The sequence below is a fragment of the Panthera pardus genome, unplaced genomic scaffold (genome assembly GCF_024362965.1).
Source record: "Panthera pardus isolate Hobbes unplaced genomic scaffold, ASM2436296v1 HiC_scaffold_25, whole genome shotgun sequence".
Classification (NCBI taxonomy): Eukaryota; Metazoa; Chordata; class Mammalia; order Carnivora; family Felidae; genus Panthera; species Panthera pardus.
Window position 1 is genome coordinate 66,088,159 of NW_026526821.1, and position 16,963 is coordinate 66,105,121.

At 44.4% G+C, this 16,963-nt stretch overlaps 1 protein-coding gene across 1 annotated transcript in view; it reads right to left on the minus strand.

The window, feature by feature from the left end:
• Positions 1–2,046: 2,046 nt before the first annotated feature.
• STPG4 (sperm-tail PG-rich repeat containing 4) overlaps positions 2,047–16,963 on the minus strand; it is a 45,845-nt gene continuing 30,928 nt past the window's right edge. Inside the window, 3 exon segments of the mRNA XM_019414433.2 lie at positions 2,047–2,066; positions 2,069–2,168; positions 5,321–5,425. Coding sequence (XP_019269978.2) covers positions 2,047–2,066; positions 2,069–2,168; positions 5,321–5,425 — 225 coding nt within the window.

Consider the following 16,963-nt stretch of genomic DNA (forward strand, 5'->3'; position numbering starts at 1 on the left):
AGGAGTGAAGCCCTGATCCATGCTGGCCAACTGGAGTCTCTCTCCTGGGAACCTGATGCTGGAACCAAGAGGGGTTGCTTACATTCTTTTAGGGTGTTGGCTTAGGAAATGATGTGAGGAGAGCCTGAGGTAGCCACATTAGACCCTATACACGTGAAGAGGCAGTGAAGGTTGGCCTCTCGAGGGAGAAGAAGCAGGCCTGAGAGAGAAGCACTGGGGAGACACAGGGAAGCAGTTCCTGCCAGCCCCTGGTTCATGCTCTTGTCAGAGAGATACTCCTATGTACTTACAATCTCCCTTTCCCCTTGCTGGTAGGAGAGGTTCCTTTCACTTTCCACCTGTGAGTCCTAAGACAGATATGACCACCTCTTGCCTCTCTTGCTTTCTAGAACCAACAGCTTTCCCGAGCACCAATGGCAACCTGAGTCACTGCTTCCTCGAGAAAACCCCCTCTGTCATAACTGCCAGCCGTTACTTTCTGACCCCACAGGGGACTTTGACCCACTTGGAGAATAAAATTTGGAACTACCTGCCCTGAGGCCGTCTTCTGATCAAAGTGGGACAGGAGCCACTGCCCCTGAGACACGTCTGATTTTCCAAGTGGCCGTTTTCTGTTCTAAAAGAACGCATTACAGGGAGTTTCTTATACAAATGAGAAACTTGAATAAATTCAGTGAGATGATGACCTTCCCTTTCTTGCCTCCAACACCCCTTTTATAAGGGCTTATAAGACTAAAGAAGAGAGGTGGGGGAGGGCAGGTTTCACCTTTTAAAATACAACAAAATATAAGCATTGATATTCGTTTTTATAAGTTCATGTTTTTAATTAAAAAAGAGATCCCTTCCATTTGTTAATGATTCTGGAATCTCTCCCACCTTTGAGAGATAACGTGCTGTCATGCATGGGGTGTGTCTAGCTGGGGCTCCCTGAGCGGGTCTTCTGGGCATGCGTGACTGCATGTGGCCCTCGCCTTCTGACTGAGCCTCCCCCAACCCCCTCCCACCCTCACAGCACCCTCCACTCTAGTTGGACCAGGCTCCCGCTGTTCCCCTCCAGCAAATATATATTCCTACCTTTCATCCAAACAAGGTCTTTGCCCCCAACCTTCTTCCCTCTCCTTTCTGTCTATCTCAGCCTCCAGGTCCCCTGCGTGGCAGCCAAGCTGTCCTACTGCATGTGGCCACCCTTCGCCGCTTGGGGCCATGCTGCCCTATCCCTGCTCTGCCTGCTTGTGGCCTTCACTGTACACCAGGTGCAGTGACTTCACAGCTTCCTGAGACCAGGGCCTGTCTTCCCCGAGGAACTGCCATCATGCGAGGGCAGTCCCTGAGCTTCACACACAAGGCGACCAGAAAGAGCCACTTGGCACAGTTTGCAAAGCCTTCCTCGAGCCAGGGGCTACCCCAAACTCCCTTTCTGACCTTGTCTCCTCTATAACCTTCCCCAAACTCAGTCACATACATGCCTTGTTTGTTTTTCCACTAGGCCCCCACTCCTCAACCCCAGCACACACCTGGTGCAGAGCAGATACTCAAATGTTTTTGTTGACTGAAATCACAAATACTCATTGAGTTGAATCAATATTGCTCTTTTCAGGGAGTTGAGAGAAAGAACCACCTGCTGGGATCCTGTCACGCTCAGCTTGGTCTTGGTTGAATGCCAACACTCGAGGAAGCCTCCATGAGCCTGTGAAGTATTACAGCTCTAATCCAGCTCAGACACAGCTGGAGAGCCCACAGCCATGCAGAGCACAGCCTGGGCATATCAGGACCTGTCCGAGCTGCCGCAGGAGCAGCCCAGGGGCAGTCTCTAGGAATATACCCTTTGACAATAAGCAGAGTGAGCACACAGTTTGTTATTCAAACCAGGACACTTTCGAGAGTGAACTGGAAACTGCGCTGGAACTATTCCAGATAAGTGGGCAGGATGGTCACCGGGGCAATCGATTATGTTCTGTAGTCAAACCCTCCTAAAGAACAGACAAAACAGAGTTTTCTGAACATAAGAATTTGCTAAACTCAAAGTAGCTTAGGGTCACAGAGGCTTTATTTTAAAAGCCAATTGTGTTGTTGAAGAAAAGGCTATGTTCTCGACCCATTTTGGCTATGGTCGGTGCCTGCTTGGGGGATTGTGCTGAAGATGTGTACGCTCCCGGGCCTGGGGTTTTCTGGAAACAGAACAAAAGACAAGGCTGATGAGAGAGTGACCCCAAAACTCTGGAGCCACCAGAGCCTAGCTGTGAGCTCAGATGTGGCTGGCAAATCCCCACTGGGGAAAACAAGGGCCACACGGGACTGCATGCAGGTCTGGGGCACCCTTGAAGTGGAGTGTCTCCTTGGCATCTGCTCCTATCAGCGGCCGCCCCTAGGGCTGCAGAGGTGCAGAGAGAAGGGTGGACAAGCAAGCACTGGCCTAGACCTGCGGGGCCGGCGGGCTCACATCCCACCTGCACCTCAAGGCACATTTTGTATCAGAGGGCACTCCACCCAGACTGCTCCTGTCCCTGGGAAAGCCACTGTCCTCCCTTCTAGTGACCTCAGTCTAGTGGTAAGGGGCTGGAGAAAATGGATTCTGAACCTGGGTGATTGACCTCAAAAGCCCAAACTCATGTTTCTGTACAAAGGTCTATGGACACCAGGGTCGGTGGACCCGAGTGTCCAAAGTTTTGTCAAGGGATCTATGAGTTCTAATTTTTAAAATCATATTTTCATTTGGATAAAATTCTTGAAAAGATTGTTTTGCCAATTATTTAAATGAAGCTTCTCCTCCATGGTGATCAAATGCAAATGAATGTCATGTTCATAGACTAAAATAAAGACTTCGATTTCTTAGGTCAGCATTTCCCATGTGGTGCATGTACCTATTCTTGGAGCCCAAAGGAATTTTATCTTGGGTCTGTTGGAGAAGCACCAGTGTCTCTGTGTGTGACTAAGGGAAGGATTTAAAGGCTTGAATTCGAGTCCTAGTCCCACCACCAATGGTTCGGTGTGACCCTGGACCAGGTGCTTCCAGAGCCTCGCCCATCAGATGAGGTAATGAGGCTTGCTGGAGGCCCCCCAGGACAAGACAGCACCACACTAGGCAGGCAGCAAGAGCTCTACACATTAGCTGCCACCACTGTTATTATTCTCTCTTACCATGTTCTTGTCATTTCCATCCTTCTTTGCAGTATGTTATCTCTTTAGGAGACAGGGAGGGTGGAAATAGGATTACTCTGAAAGTGGGACAGAGTGGTCAGCCCAGAGTGGATGAAGTCAGCTGCATGCAGAAGCCACTGTAATGACAGGATGTTTCCCCTGCCAAAAGCGGAGGAGCAGCCTGAAAATCTAATCAAGTCCTGGCCAGACGTCAAAGGAAGCTGAAGCCTTTATTAGTGCTATTAATGAGGAAGTAACATGCATGTGGAGTCCTGGAGAGCCAGCCCACAGAACAGGAGGTTTGTGGGCCTCGGTCTCACAAGGCCATCCCTCAGGAGGCTACTGGTTGTGGTTCTCAGACCTTGAGAACATCCGGCTCCATCCCCCAGTCCTGATTTCACTGTCACCAAGCAAACTTCTGATTATCCTTGGCTTCTATGAAGAGTTTCCTATGTAGGGAGAAACCCCATAGACAAGTGGCCCCAGACATCAGCCCCCTTGCTGGACACTTGTAAATTAATACTACATCTTCCGGGGGCACCTGGGTGGCTCATTCGGTTAAGCGTCCAACTTGGGCTCAGGTCACAATCTCATGGTTCGTGAATTCGAGCTCCACATCAGGCTCTGTGCTGACAGTGCAGAGCCTGCTTTGGACCCTCTGTCTCCCTCCCTCTCTGCCCCTCCCCAGCTCTCGGGAGCGCTCTCTTTCTTTCAATAATAAACATTAAAAAAAGGGATGCCTGGGTGGCTCAGTTGGTTAAGTGTCTGACTTCCCCTCAGGTCATGATCTTACAGTTCTTGAGTTCAAGTCCCACATTGGGCTCTGTGCTGACAGCTCAGAGCCTGGAGCCTGCTACAGATTCTGAGTCTCCCTTTCTCTCTCCCCCTCCTCTCCCCTCTCTTTCTCAAAAAAAAAGTAAACATTAAAAAAATACTACATTTTCTGGCTTCTCTATCAGCTTAACTGATAACTGATATGGTTAGCATAACTCCAATTTCCTGATGATGCTCAGCCCTACGAGCTCAGACAAAAATCTGGGTCTGGATCATGGTGATGCCACTAGAGTGTGAGGATCTACAGAAGGTATCCACCACCTCCTGCTGTTAGCCTGTTTTTAATATCACCAGCAGGGACTCCCCAGTATTCCTCCAGATAAAGACCACACTACCCCCCACCAGACTGGTAGCTCTGGAGCAAGATCCTGAAGACACTGGCCTGGGACACCAACCCTTCCTTGATTCCCCAAGCAGAATTTGAATTTCTGTCTCCACAACCATCTCAAATAAGGCTACATACAAGGAAGTTCTTGAACTTTCAAACTGGGATGCACATTGGGAATAATACCATGGGAATTAAAATTATCAGTACTTTAAAAAAAAATAACATATCATTCATGTTACGCTTTTGCAATTTTTCGTGGTCTTCTCTAGGCCTCTGAGGCTTGGATACTCCCCAAATGTACTTTCTTTGTGTCAGTGGACTTGAGCCTCTTCCCTGTCTCTCCTGAGTTCTTGGGGGCAGAATGATTGCTCATGCCTTAATGGCCCCCTTTGGTTCAATAATAACATTTCTGGGGGCCGCCTGGGTGGCTCAGTCGGTTGGGCGTCCAACTTCGGCCCAGGTCATGATCTCGCAGTTTGTGGGTTCGAGCCCTGCGTCAGGTTCTGTGCTGACAGCTCAGAGCCTGGAGCCTGCTTGGGATTCTGTGTCTCCCACTTTCTCTGCCCCTCCCCTGCTCACTCTGTCTCTCAAAAATAAATAAACATTAAAACAATAATAATAATAATATAATAATAATGTTTCTGCCCTGAAGCCACACACACAGTCCCAGAAGCCACACACACAAAGAACAGCAGTTCTGGATGGCTGGGGCCAGCCACTGCCTACTGCTTGCCTCAGTTCATTAAACATGTTTTCCCACAGAGCATCCAGGTCAGATCATTGATGGCTAATTACTATGCTGGATGCTGTCGACTGGACCCATAATTCTGCCACAGTCTTTGGATCTGGATGCACTCTGAGCCTGAAACAGGCTGAGGGCTTGCCAGATTTTTGAGCTCTGCCTTAACAAGAAATTGGATACATGTATGTACCCTAGAATTGTATATAGCTATAACCTGGCCCCAATGACCCCCCACCCCAGCCACAAAACCTACAACCGTAATCTTTTAGAGTACTTACAGAACGGGTGGACAGGAATCGAGGTACTCTAGACTGAAAACAAGAAGTCACAGAATTTGCTTGAGGTATTTTCAAGTCATAATGACCTGGTCCTGGGCCTTCGTGCTATAGAAGAAAAAAAAGAAAGAATGTTTTAGAATTACTAATATGTTATATTTTATCGCTTTACTTGCCTTCCACAAATAAACATATGAATCACTGTGATATGGTAGAAAAATCCTAGATTGGGGCTTGGAGGATCTCATTAAGGTGTGTCCTGGCACAAGTCATTGTGAGAAGTGGGTGATACCAGCTTCACCTGCTTTACCTGCCTTGTGGATGACTGTGGAGACTAACGATTAAGTGACCTGTGCAAGTGTCCATGTGTCCTGCCCGGGCCCCCCCTCCCCACACTGGCACACCTCCCTCCATACCTGTCCTGACTGGTAATAAGGACTTCCTGCTTTCAGCTGCTAGCTTTATAAAACACCCTTATTCTTTCATACCAATATAATATGTATTATCTCAGTCCAAACAAGTATTCACAGCAGTTCACTGACAGAAGTACAATGCCATAGACATTAACATAAAATGAACACAATTTGTGAAAGACAATCATCCTAATAGAAAAATTAGGAAAAGGCAATTCACAAAGAGGAAATACAATTGTTCAAGTGAGGAAATGGCAGGGGGTGGGGAGAGCTTTAATCTCATTAATAACCAAATAAGTTCTAATTAAAACAATGATGTGATTCCTGTTTGGGGGTCTAAAAAATTCACCAAGAAAGAAGAAAGGCAGAGGGGGATAGGAGAGAGGGAAGAAGAAAAGAAAGAAGAAAGACCCAAAACTTGCATGGACACTCCTATATGCTTCTGGTGCAAGTGTAAATTTGATTAGCCTTTCTGGAGTGCAATTTGGCAAGACACAAAATGGCTTGAAAACATTTATACCTATCCAGAGGGAGATAAAGGAGACTGGTTACCATATTGTTGCAGGAATCCAAAGACAAACGAAGAGTCCTGAGCCCAGATATGGCAGGGAAAATGGAAAGAGCCCACACATCGCAGTGGATAAGGTGGACAAGATGTTAACCTCTTATTTTTTTTTCTGGCAATTCACTTTTTCTTTTTTCTCTCCCATTTTCAAATACCTGTACTATCTTACAGAAATGAGTCTTTCTGGCAGGAAGTCTTGGATCTGTTCCTAAATAATGCAGGGACTAGAAGTGGGTGTGAGTATACATTGGCCAGGAGCTCCTAATTGTCATATGGGTGCCTGGGGGTTCGATGAAGTATTGTGTCTATGTAGTATATACTTCTAAAGTTTTTACAATATGAAGTTAGAGACAATGTATATTTATAATTCAGACCCAGCAATTCCACTTTTAGGAATTCATCCTAAGAAAACAATTGAGAACGTATGCAAGTATTTGGCTACAAAGACATTCACTATAATGTTGTTTCTAAAAATGGAAAGTTGGAAATAAACTAAATGACCAGCGATGTGTGCCTGACTAAATACATTGTGATTCTTCCATCCAGCTGTCTAGTGATGAACGTCAAGGACACAAAAGCTTCTCTCAAATATTGCTAAGTGCAAATGCAAGCTTAAAAAAAAAAATGTACATAAAAACACAGGGAATGGAATGTCCTAACTGGTAATAAGGACTTCCTGCTTTTCTCCAGGTGGCAGCATGTTACGTAAAAAGAATGTTATTTTTCTCATCTGCATTTTCTAATTTTCCCACAATAGACTTGAGTGCTCTTGAGGTATGAAAAAAAAATTATATCTAATGTATAGATAAATGAACATGAAAAATGGGCAAAGAAAACAAAGATAAGATTAACAATAACTCAAGTCTTAGAGTAGAACAGAGAAACGTAGGGTGCTTGGGTGGCTCAGTTGGTTAGGTGTCCAACTCTTGGTTTTGGCTCAGGTCATGATCTCATGGTTTTTGAGTCTGAGCCCCACATCAGGCTCTGCACTGATGGTACAGAGACTGCTTGGGATTCTCTCTCTCTCCCTCTTTCTCTGCCCCTTCAGCAAGTGCTCCCTCTCACTCTCAAAATGAATAAATGAACTTAAAAAAAAAAAAAAAGAAAAAGAACCGAGAAATGTGTCCTGTAAGATCTTTGTTGTAGGTAAGGCTGGGCCACCAATTAGCCCATCCTATTCAGCAGAACAAGTGCCCAAGTGCAGACCCTCCAAGGATTTAGGAGCAAGGCTTTCCCTTGTTCACTCCCATGGGTGGCAGCTGCCATTCCCTTCTTTTTATCCATGAATGGAGTCTGTTATTAACAGTCAAGCACAAGTCTGATAACCAAGGGACGGATGTGCCTCTAAAATTTTACAACTCATGGCAGAGACATGAGAACAGCAATGTTTTGAAACTGGTGCCTACATGAGACAGAGATCACTACCAGGGTGAGGCTCTCAGTGTGTAGTGACCTCCACACTGCCACTGGAGAAATCTGAGCTGCCATAAAAACCAAAGCATAGAAAGCCAGGGACTCCAACAGGAACAGTCTGTGCCACCTCCGCTTGCTTTGGCCCTAATAAATACAGTACTTTGAAGCCAGAGCGGTAGCTGGGGCAAAAGATGCTAAGTGTGCTACCATTGACTCCATGCCTACAGCAGCCATCTGCAGGATGGCTAAGAAATGCTGCACATGCCCTCTTTCCCCCCAGCCTGATGTGGCTTCCATTTCTAAGTTCCAAATCATGTGCTCTTTGGGAATCCAAGTGCCAGGATTGACAAAGCACTGATATGTGCCTGTGCCATCCAGCAGCCTCCTATATGGGCATGGTCATCTAAGCCAAAGGGCCTAAAAGTTGGGGAGAAAGAAATGACTGCATGCTATTTGCCCCACGTGTCAAATGGAATCTTTTAAGAAGGAACATTAGGGAAGTGGATACAGACCCAAGTTCATATTCCAGAAGCCACAGGAATGGTGTTCTAAGTGAAAAGTAATAGTTGGGCCAAGACCCTGCAATGGGTGGGGAGCAATTCCAGCACAGTCCCCACTTCTGAGGACAATGTGAGTCAGCAGAGCAGGAATGGAGGGAAGGGGACATGGTCCAGGATGGCTCAGAATGTGGGTTGAGAAAATGGATCCACTTCAACAGGACGGTATTTAAAACAAGAACAACACTTGAATGGCGCCCTACTCTTCCTTGAGGCTAGAGATGCTGCTCCCTCATTTACTGCAGATCGATGAGCATGACCCAGAGCTTTAATTCACAATATGTAGGACGCATGGGTGAAGGGCAGCACCCAGGTTCATGAAGCAGCACTAAGCAACTCTCACACAGATCAGATGAACTACCTCTTCAACTTTGTTTTTGCCAGGTCCATGGTTTGACAATTCTGGGTTTCCTGAAGCTACACCTTTCAAAGACCACTGACATTTGGTGTCAAAGGAGAACAGAACTGTCACCTTCCTAGAACCCCAGTACCTGCTGCCAAAATAAACTATAGGAAACCTTTCATAGTTACCCATTCTCCTGCTTTGAGGCATGATTACATTTCAACCCTCCTGACGATATCTTTCTCTTCCCTTTGAAAAAGTAATTGAGTTTCTACTCAAGGGCAACGTTAACCAATGGGAGCTATAGGGATACTATCTTCAACCTTGAAGGAGTTTATCCAGGGAGGGATTCCTTTTATCCCAAAAGGTAGTGAGGAGCTCAAATGGTGCTGAGTGAGGACTGAGCTAACTGCCTGGCTTCAAGACTCTACACCAGGCCACGTTGTATCCAGCCTGTGCTAGCTAAGTGTGATCTCAGTGGGCCAAGGGATGGTACCAAGGGCGGCTGCTTTCCACTTACTGTAAAGGGCTCAGAATGGATGGCCCCTACTGACTTTTCTGGAGTGCTCCTCGCACTGTCACACCATGAAGAGCTTCCTAATGGGCAGTAACTCTCAGTACCATTATAGGCTTTTGGTGAGCCCTGCCATGCCTCCTCTGAACATATTTCTCTGGGGCTGGGAGAGTGAGACTGGCTAATCTATGCCACACTGCTCTGGAATTAAAAGGTATTACCACTCTGGGACATGCCAGAGCAGCAAAATTCCAGGTATCTCTGAAAGACTGTGTGAAGGTAAATGAAATTATCCCAAACTAATATGTGTTGAACTGTGATCCTCTCAAAATTCACAAACCCTATAAATTTGTACCATGTTGAACTGGGTTGAACGGTATCCCCCTCCCCCCAAAATTCATAGAACTGTGAACCACTAGTACCTCAGAATGTGACCCTCTATGGAAATAGGTCCTTGCAGGTGTAATTATGAGGTCATCAGAATGGGCCCTAAACCTATATGAATGCTATCCTTTATTAAAAGGGGAATTTTGGGCACAGAGACATGGACACCGGTAAAACATACAACAATGAAGGCAGAGACCTACAAACCAAGGGAAGCCAAAGATTGCTGGAACACCACCAGAAGCTAGGAGAGAGGCACAGAACAGATTTTCCCTCACAGCACTCAGAAGGAGCCAACACTGCCACCACCTTGATCTTGGACTTCCTCTAGGACTGGGAGACAATACATTTCTGTTGTTTAAGTCACTCAGCTTGTAGTACTTTGTTATGGCAACCCTAGCAAATGAATATGTAAGTGTTCAGCTCATTTCTTCTTTCACAGTGCACCACACAGTGTGCTGAGAGTTGGGAATACAGTGGTATATGACTGTCTCCCAATATCCATTCTAACCTTAGTATTAGAACATTTTTTAACTGGTCACATGTCTACCCAGAATAAAGACTAAATTTCCCAGCTTCCCCTGAAGCTACATGTGACCATTAATTTCTAGTTAACAGGACAGAGGTAAGGAGATATGTACAAATTCCAGAGCATCCTTATGGAGAGGGAAGCTTGTCCAGCTTCCCTGCCTTCCTGCCTGCTAACAGGTCCCACTGAGAGTTCTTGGCTCTCTGGGACCATGGAAATGAAAGCCATGCTTAGCCAAGGAGCATGCAGAAATATGATACTGCAGAACTGCCCTACCCCAGCCCTAAGCTGTCCACTGCAGGAAATTTACACAAGACAGAAGTAGGTGCTTGTCTCATTTATAATATTGCTGTTGGGGGTCTCAATATTTCTGTTGGCAGCAGAACTCAGTCTTAATTGACAAAATGGACATGTGCCCTCAAAAACAAACACATAGACCAATGGAATAGAATAGAGACCCCAGAACTGGACCCACAAATGTGTGGCCAACTAATCTTTGACAAAGCAGGAAAGAGTATCCAGTGGAAAAAAAGACAGTCTCTTTAACAAATGGTGCTGGGAGAACTGGACAGCATTCTTTCATGCAGAAGGATGAAACTGGACCACTTTCTTACACCATATACAAAAATAAACTCAAAATGGATGAAAGACCTGAATGTGAGACAGGGGGAGAGGGGAAAGTGGGTGATGGGCATGGAGGACGGCACTTGTAGGGATGAGCACTGGGTGTTGTATGGAAACCAACTTGACAATCAATTATATTAAAAATAAAAAAAGATGGACATGTGCCCTACTCTCATGGGGCTTACATTCTAGCAGGGAATATATGCTGTACAAAAAAAATATGACAAGTGTGTGGCATATGACACAAAGGGGCATACAGGATGCTATGGGAGAGCATGTAAGAAGGTAAACTGGGGCGCCTGGGTGGCGCAGTCGGTTAAGCGTCCGACTTCAGCCAGGTCACGATCTCGCGGTCCGTGAGTTCGAGCCCCGCGTCAGGCTCTGGGCTGATGGCTCGGAGCCTGGAGCCTGTTTCCGATTCTGTGTCTCCCTCTCTCTCTGCCCCTCCCCCGTTCATGCTCTGTCTCTCTCTGTCCCAAAAATAAATAAAAAATGTTAAAAAAAAAAAAAAAAGAAGGTAAACTGATCTGGCCTGAGGGGCTTGAAAAACCCTTAAGGAAGCACAAAGGAGCTAGGACCTAAAGAACAAGGAGGGGGTGAAGTCTGCAGGCAAAGAGGCTGGAGGAAGGATCTACACAGAAGCAATAATAGGAAAGGTTAGGGAAAGCCATCCAGTGAGGAAGATGCCATTCATTCTAATTCACTGCATCACAGAAATAAAATAAAATGTGCATACGCTCCTGTGGAAGAAAAATATATATAATATAATATAATATAATATAATATAATATAATATAATATATCTAATATATCATATATAATGTATCATACACACACACACACACACAAAGTTAGGGACCTGAAATCCAACTTTCTCAAGACAGTTACCACTTTGGTGTTTTTCACATGTGTACAAACGCTAAGAATGGTTTTACAATTTAACTGCAGATGTAAGATGTTAAATGTCACCCTTGTATTTCTAATCTCTGCAAGGCGTCTGCCGCTGGTTTCCACATTCCAGGGCACCTCTCCAGGTGGCTGTGCAGCAGGCTCCACTGCTGCCCACCGCGAGCTCCCCCAGACCCTCACCACTGCTCATCCCTGCACCATCTATAGCTCATGTACCCACTCTCATCCAATGCTCACAACAGCCTCGCAGGGGACACGCCATCCCCTCCGTGTAACAGATGAGAACGTGAGGATGGGTAGGCCTAGAAACTAATGCTTCAGCAGCTTAGTTGTGGGAGCCAGAGCCAGTTTTCACTGCTGGGAGGTATCAGTGTTTAGTTCTAAACTATTTGTCTTTAAAATCACAAAGCTAGGGGGCACCTGGGTGGCTCAGTCAGTTGAGCGTCTGACTTGTGATTTCTGCTCAGGTCATGATCCCAGGGTCATGGGATTGAGCCCCAGGTCAAGCTCTGTGCTGAGCATGGAGCCTGCTTGAGATTCATTCTCTCTCTCTCTCTCTCTCTCTCTCTCTCTCTCTCTCTTTCTCTTCCCCTCTGTCCCTCTCCCCTGCTCATTCTCTCTCTCTAAGATAAAAAATAAAAACAAAATCACAAAGCTAAAGGGGACCTAGAAAGAGCACACAGTCTATTCCCACTGATCCTAGGCACAACTTTTAATGAATCATACTTGAAGAGAGACAAGGTCAGAAATCAAATTTATGGCCCCAAATGTCTATCTATACACATGTGAAACACAAGTAATAAGCAACATAAACTGAAATTATTTGATGGGGTAGTAAAATTTGGTGACATGGGTATAATAGCTGGAATACATTGCTCAAAAAAGAAAACAGGAGTGCCTGGGTGCCTCAGCTAGTGAAGCATCTGACTCTTGATTTCTGCTCAGGTCATGAGCTCAGAGCTCTGTGTTGACAACATGGAACCTGCTTGGGATCCTTCCTCTCCCTCTCTCTCTGCCCCACCCCTGCTCGAGAAGAAAGGAAGAAAAGGAAAGGGAGGAAAGGAAAGGAAAGGAAAGGAAAGAAAGAAGGAAAGAAAGAAAGAAAGAAAGAAAGAAAGAAAGAAAGAAAGAAAGAAAGAAAGAAAGAAAGAACAGGTGGCCCTGCAAGGAGAGTAGAATCCTGTGTGGAGACAGGCACAGAGAGAAGCTGGAGTTGCCCCTCTGGGAACTCAGGAGGAGGCATGTGGCTGAGTGTATTCAACTCAGGAAATTCTAGAATTCTGTGTTGGTCTACAAGTTCACAGGAAAAGAAGGGAGACATGTTTGCTGTTGAGTACAGCAGAAGCCAAACTATCAGGGCCAAAAGTTATTCACATTTGCGAAATTCAGAATTGACTGCACCTCTGAAGTGTAGCTTGGTACTGTTTATTTCTGCAGAAAGAGAGGAACTGTGACAGTCTAGGTTTCCTGATGGGGGCCATGTGGGCAAGCAACGCAGAGTGATCACAAACCTGCCCACCACAAAAGTGCAACTTTTACAGGAAGGCACGTTCCAGGAACCACCAGGCAACTCAGCATTGCTGCAGGTGTTCACTGGCCCATCCTCCCTTTTCTAGATGACCCGGAGGGGGCCCACCAACATTAGAAATCTAAGGCGGGGGGGGGGGGGTGCCTGGGTAGCTCAGTCAGTTAAGCATCCCCTAATTCGGCTCAGGTCATGATCCCCCAGTTCACCAGCTCGAGCCCTGCATTGGGCTCTGTGCTGACAGATCCAAGCCTGGAGCCTGCTTCGGATTCTGTGTCTCCCTCTCTCTCTCTGCCGCTCCTCCACTCGTGCTTGCTCTCTCTCTCTCTTGCTCTCTCTCTCTCTCTCAAAAATAAACATTAAATTTTTTTTTTTTTAATTTAAGAAAAAAATCAAGGCATACTTACGCACAGGAACTTCAGGTCTAGCTGGCAACTCCTGGTCACAGCGATTGGTCCGGGGCAGGCATGTGACTATCACCTAGCCAATCCAAAAAGCCTGCATTTTCACACTCAGGTGGTCAGGCAGGCAGGTGTGCACCTGAAAGTGCTCCTGGCCCCTCCTGCCCAGCCCGTAAACAGCGTGCCCACAAGCCAGAGAAAGGTAAATGGGTGGCAAACGTCCCAGAGGCTGTGTGCGCCAATAAATTCCATCTCTCTTTTTATGTTTTAATTTCTGCTTACGCTCTTTCAGAATGGGCTTCTGTTACTTGCAACTGAAAAAAATCCTACTGATTATATACTTTTTCCTGTTCCCAGTCAAGATATTGTTATAAGAAAGAAGAGCAGGACATATCCAAAACAGGGATTTATGACTCTGCTGGAAAAGTTGCATGATTTTTTTAAAAAGAAAAACTGCCAGGCTATCTTTTAATAAAAAAAAAAAAATCCTTGTACATCTGTAGCTATATTTCAAAGGTTATATTTCTCCAAAAATGTTACCTAGAAGTGAACTCGTCTTTGAGGAGATTGAGCCTTTAATCATCTTTCAGATTCCATTCAAGCAGAAATCAATTTGTGTTTGGCTTGATTCAATCTGACTATGTTTACTAATTATTTTTCTGTTCCTTGTGGAGTTTTAAAGTATCAGCTTAGTTTTTAATTGAACTAATTTCGTAAATCAGAAACAGCTGGAATGATTCAGCATTCTGTTATAGCCCTAGTTTCAATGCACAGAGTATGCCACAGACCCACTATCCCCCTTTCAAACTGCTCTGAAATGTGACTACAGCAGACAAATCATATAACACTCATTCATATGTGCACACACTCTTTCCTGTTTACCTAATCCTTTCCTTATTCTTTATAGGCTTGTCAGGTTTTAAGAAATACAGAAACATCTTGAAATATTTGTGACATCAAATAAAAGTAACCCATTTTCGTTGACATTGTAAGATTTTATTTCCTACTGTCAGGAAAGGTGTGCACATCTCATTTTTCACTTTATATACAACCGTGAGAATTAGTAACTTTAAAGAATCTGCTCAGCAAATTACTGGAAGCTCCAAATCGTATGAATGACTGAGTCCTAATTAAGTAGTCGTTAAGTGGCACTATTTTTATTTAAGTAACAAAATATTTTTGGGGCACCTGGGTGGCTCAGTCAATTGAGCGTCCGACTTGAGCTCAGATCATGATCTCACAGTTCGTGAGTTCAAGCCCCACATCAGGTTCTGTGCTGACAGCTCAGAGCCTGAAGCCTACTTCGGATTCTGTGTTCCATCTTTCTCTGCCTCTCCCTCTCTCTCCCTCTTCCTCAAAAATAAACATTAAAAAAAATTTTAAGTAGCAAAATTATTTTTATGTTGACCAATTTGATGGCTCTTTTCCTCAAACACTACTTCTTTTCTTCTAAAAAATTACATTTTGAAAAATTATAAAAACAATGCAAAAGAAAGGAAGTAAACAACCACCCTAAATCATGGCACCTCAGCATAGCCAAAAAGCATTTTGGTGCATTTCTTTTTTTTTTTTATACACATAATTTTTCTTCCATTATTTTAATCATAGTATACATACCGATTTATATATTGTATTTTCCCCCTACACATTAGATCATAAACACTTTTGATGCTATTTTATGATTTTAACAATAATTGTTTTAATGGCTATAAAATATTCCTTTGAGTAGGTATATAATATTCTTTTAAAATTATTTCCCTTCTGGGGCACCTGGGTGGCTCAGTTGGTTAGGCGTCTGACTTCACCTCAGGTCATGATCCATGAGTTGGAGCTCCGTGTCAGACTCTGTGCTGACAGCTTAGAGCCTGGAGCCTGCTTCCAATTCTGTGTCTCCCTCTCTCTGCTCCTCCCCTGCTTGCACTCTCTCTCTCTCTCTCTCTCTCTCTCTCTCTCTCTCTCAAAAATAAATAAACATTAAAAAAATTATTTCCCTCCTGCTGGATGTTAAGTTGCTACTGTTATCTTGCTATTATAAGTAATCCCTTCATGGTATCTTTATACAGATGATATTTCTGTATATAAGACTATTACTTTAAGAGAACTTACTCAAGATGGAATCAACAGCCTACAAGATACATACTGCCAACCTGCCTTTCAAGGGGTTGTATTAGTCGATGCTACCACCAGCAATAAACAAGAGAAGCACTGGGTCTGTATGATCCACATGCCAAGTAGATACTAGGGAAAAAAGACTTAGAAAAATAATATCTTCCTTAGTCTTCTTTACCCCAATGGGCATATTAAATAAAGTCATCAGTGGCCCCTATATGTTCTAAGAAGTTGTGCAGAATCTCTGAAATCCAAATGTGGGAAGACAGCCCACATTTGGAAACACATTCAAAAGGGAACAAAACTCATGAAATTTTTTGGTGAATCAAGAGTTTTATTTGGGCCATTTATGAAAGCAATTAAATCAATTAAAGGGTAGGGTGAGGGGAGGAGAAACCACAAATGACAAGTTTTACTTTGTCCAATTCGCTTGGATGAGAATGACCAAGATTTCTTGTAATTTTCTCCTCTTCTTAAAAAAAACCACTATGAGGTGACTGTATCTTTAGGTCTTGGAATTTGTGAGGCTTTGTCATTATTATCAAGGTGCTCAAAGGCAGCAGAAGTTGCCAGTACAATTCTTTTTATGGTGCAAAAAGGCCCTTTTTCCTATGACAGACCATGTCTCCTGGCATTGATCCCAAAATGCTCACATAAATCTTCTTCTCATAGTCTTTACTATAGACAAAACAATTGTGCTGATCCATAAGCAATTATTATTTCAACAATAACAGAAATAGCCAATAAGTATACAACCTTACATTGGTTGCTTGATCTAAAGATTAAAAACCGTTTTCCAACCCGACAAATCCCTTACCAACTGCTTCCCCTGAGAGCTACCTACACTTTGGGGACAAAATGTAAGTCACCAACCGAATCACTGATACAAACAAGAAGGCTGTGTTTTTTAACAAGTCAGAACAGCTCCTCCACACTGAGAGGCCTTCAGGGGCAAATGATCCTAGAGGATTTTCAAATCCAACGTCAATGTACTTTCTACAACTAAAAAATCATGTAGTATTGGCTAGACATTTGCATGGTCATCTACTTGTCTTTTAATTGGCTGCTCCTGGAGATTTTAGGCATGAATGATGAGCAAATTTCAATGGGCTACTTTCCACAGATGATAGGAAGAAAGGAGGAGGAGATGCACACCTGTATGTATCCATCTTTTATAACCTGCCTCATTCTCAAAAGGGTTTAGAGTGAACTCAGTGAATGTCTGTGGGTCATACTATATTGCACCAGGTCTACAGGTCAGATTTCTGGTGATAGTAGGTTTCAGATACACCAACAATGAGGCAACCTGTCCTAAGTCAACAGGGCTCAAATGACACCACAACCTTACTGTGCAACCATA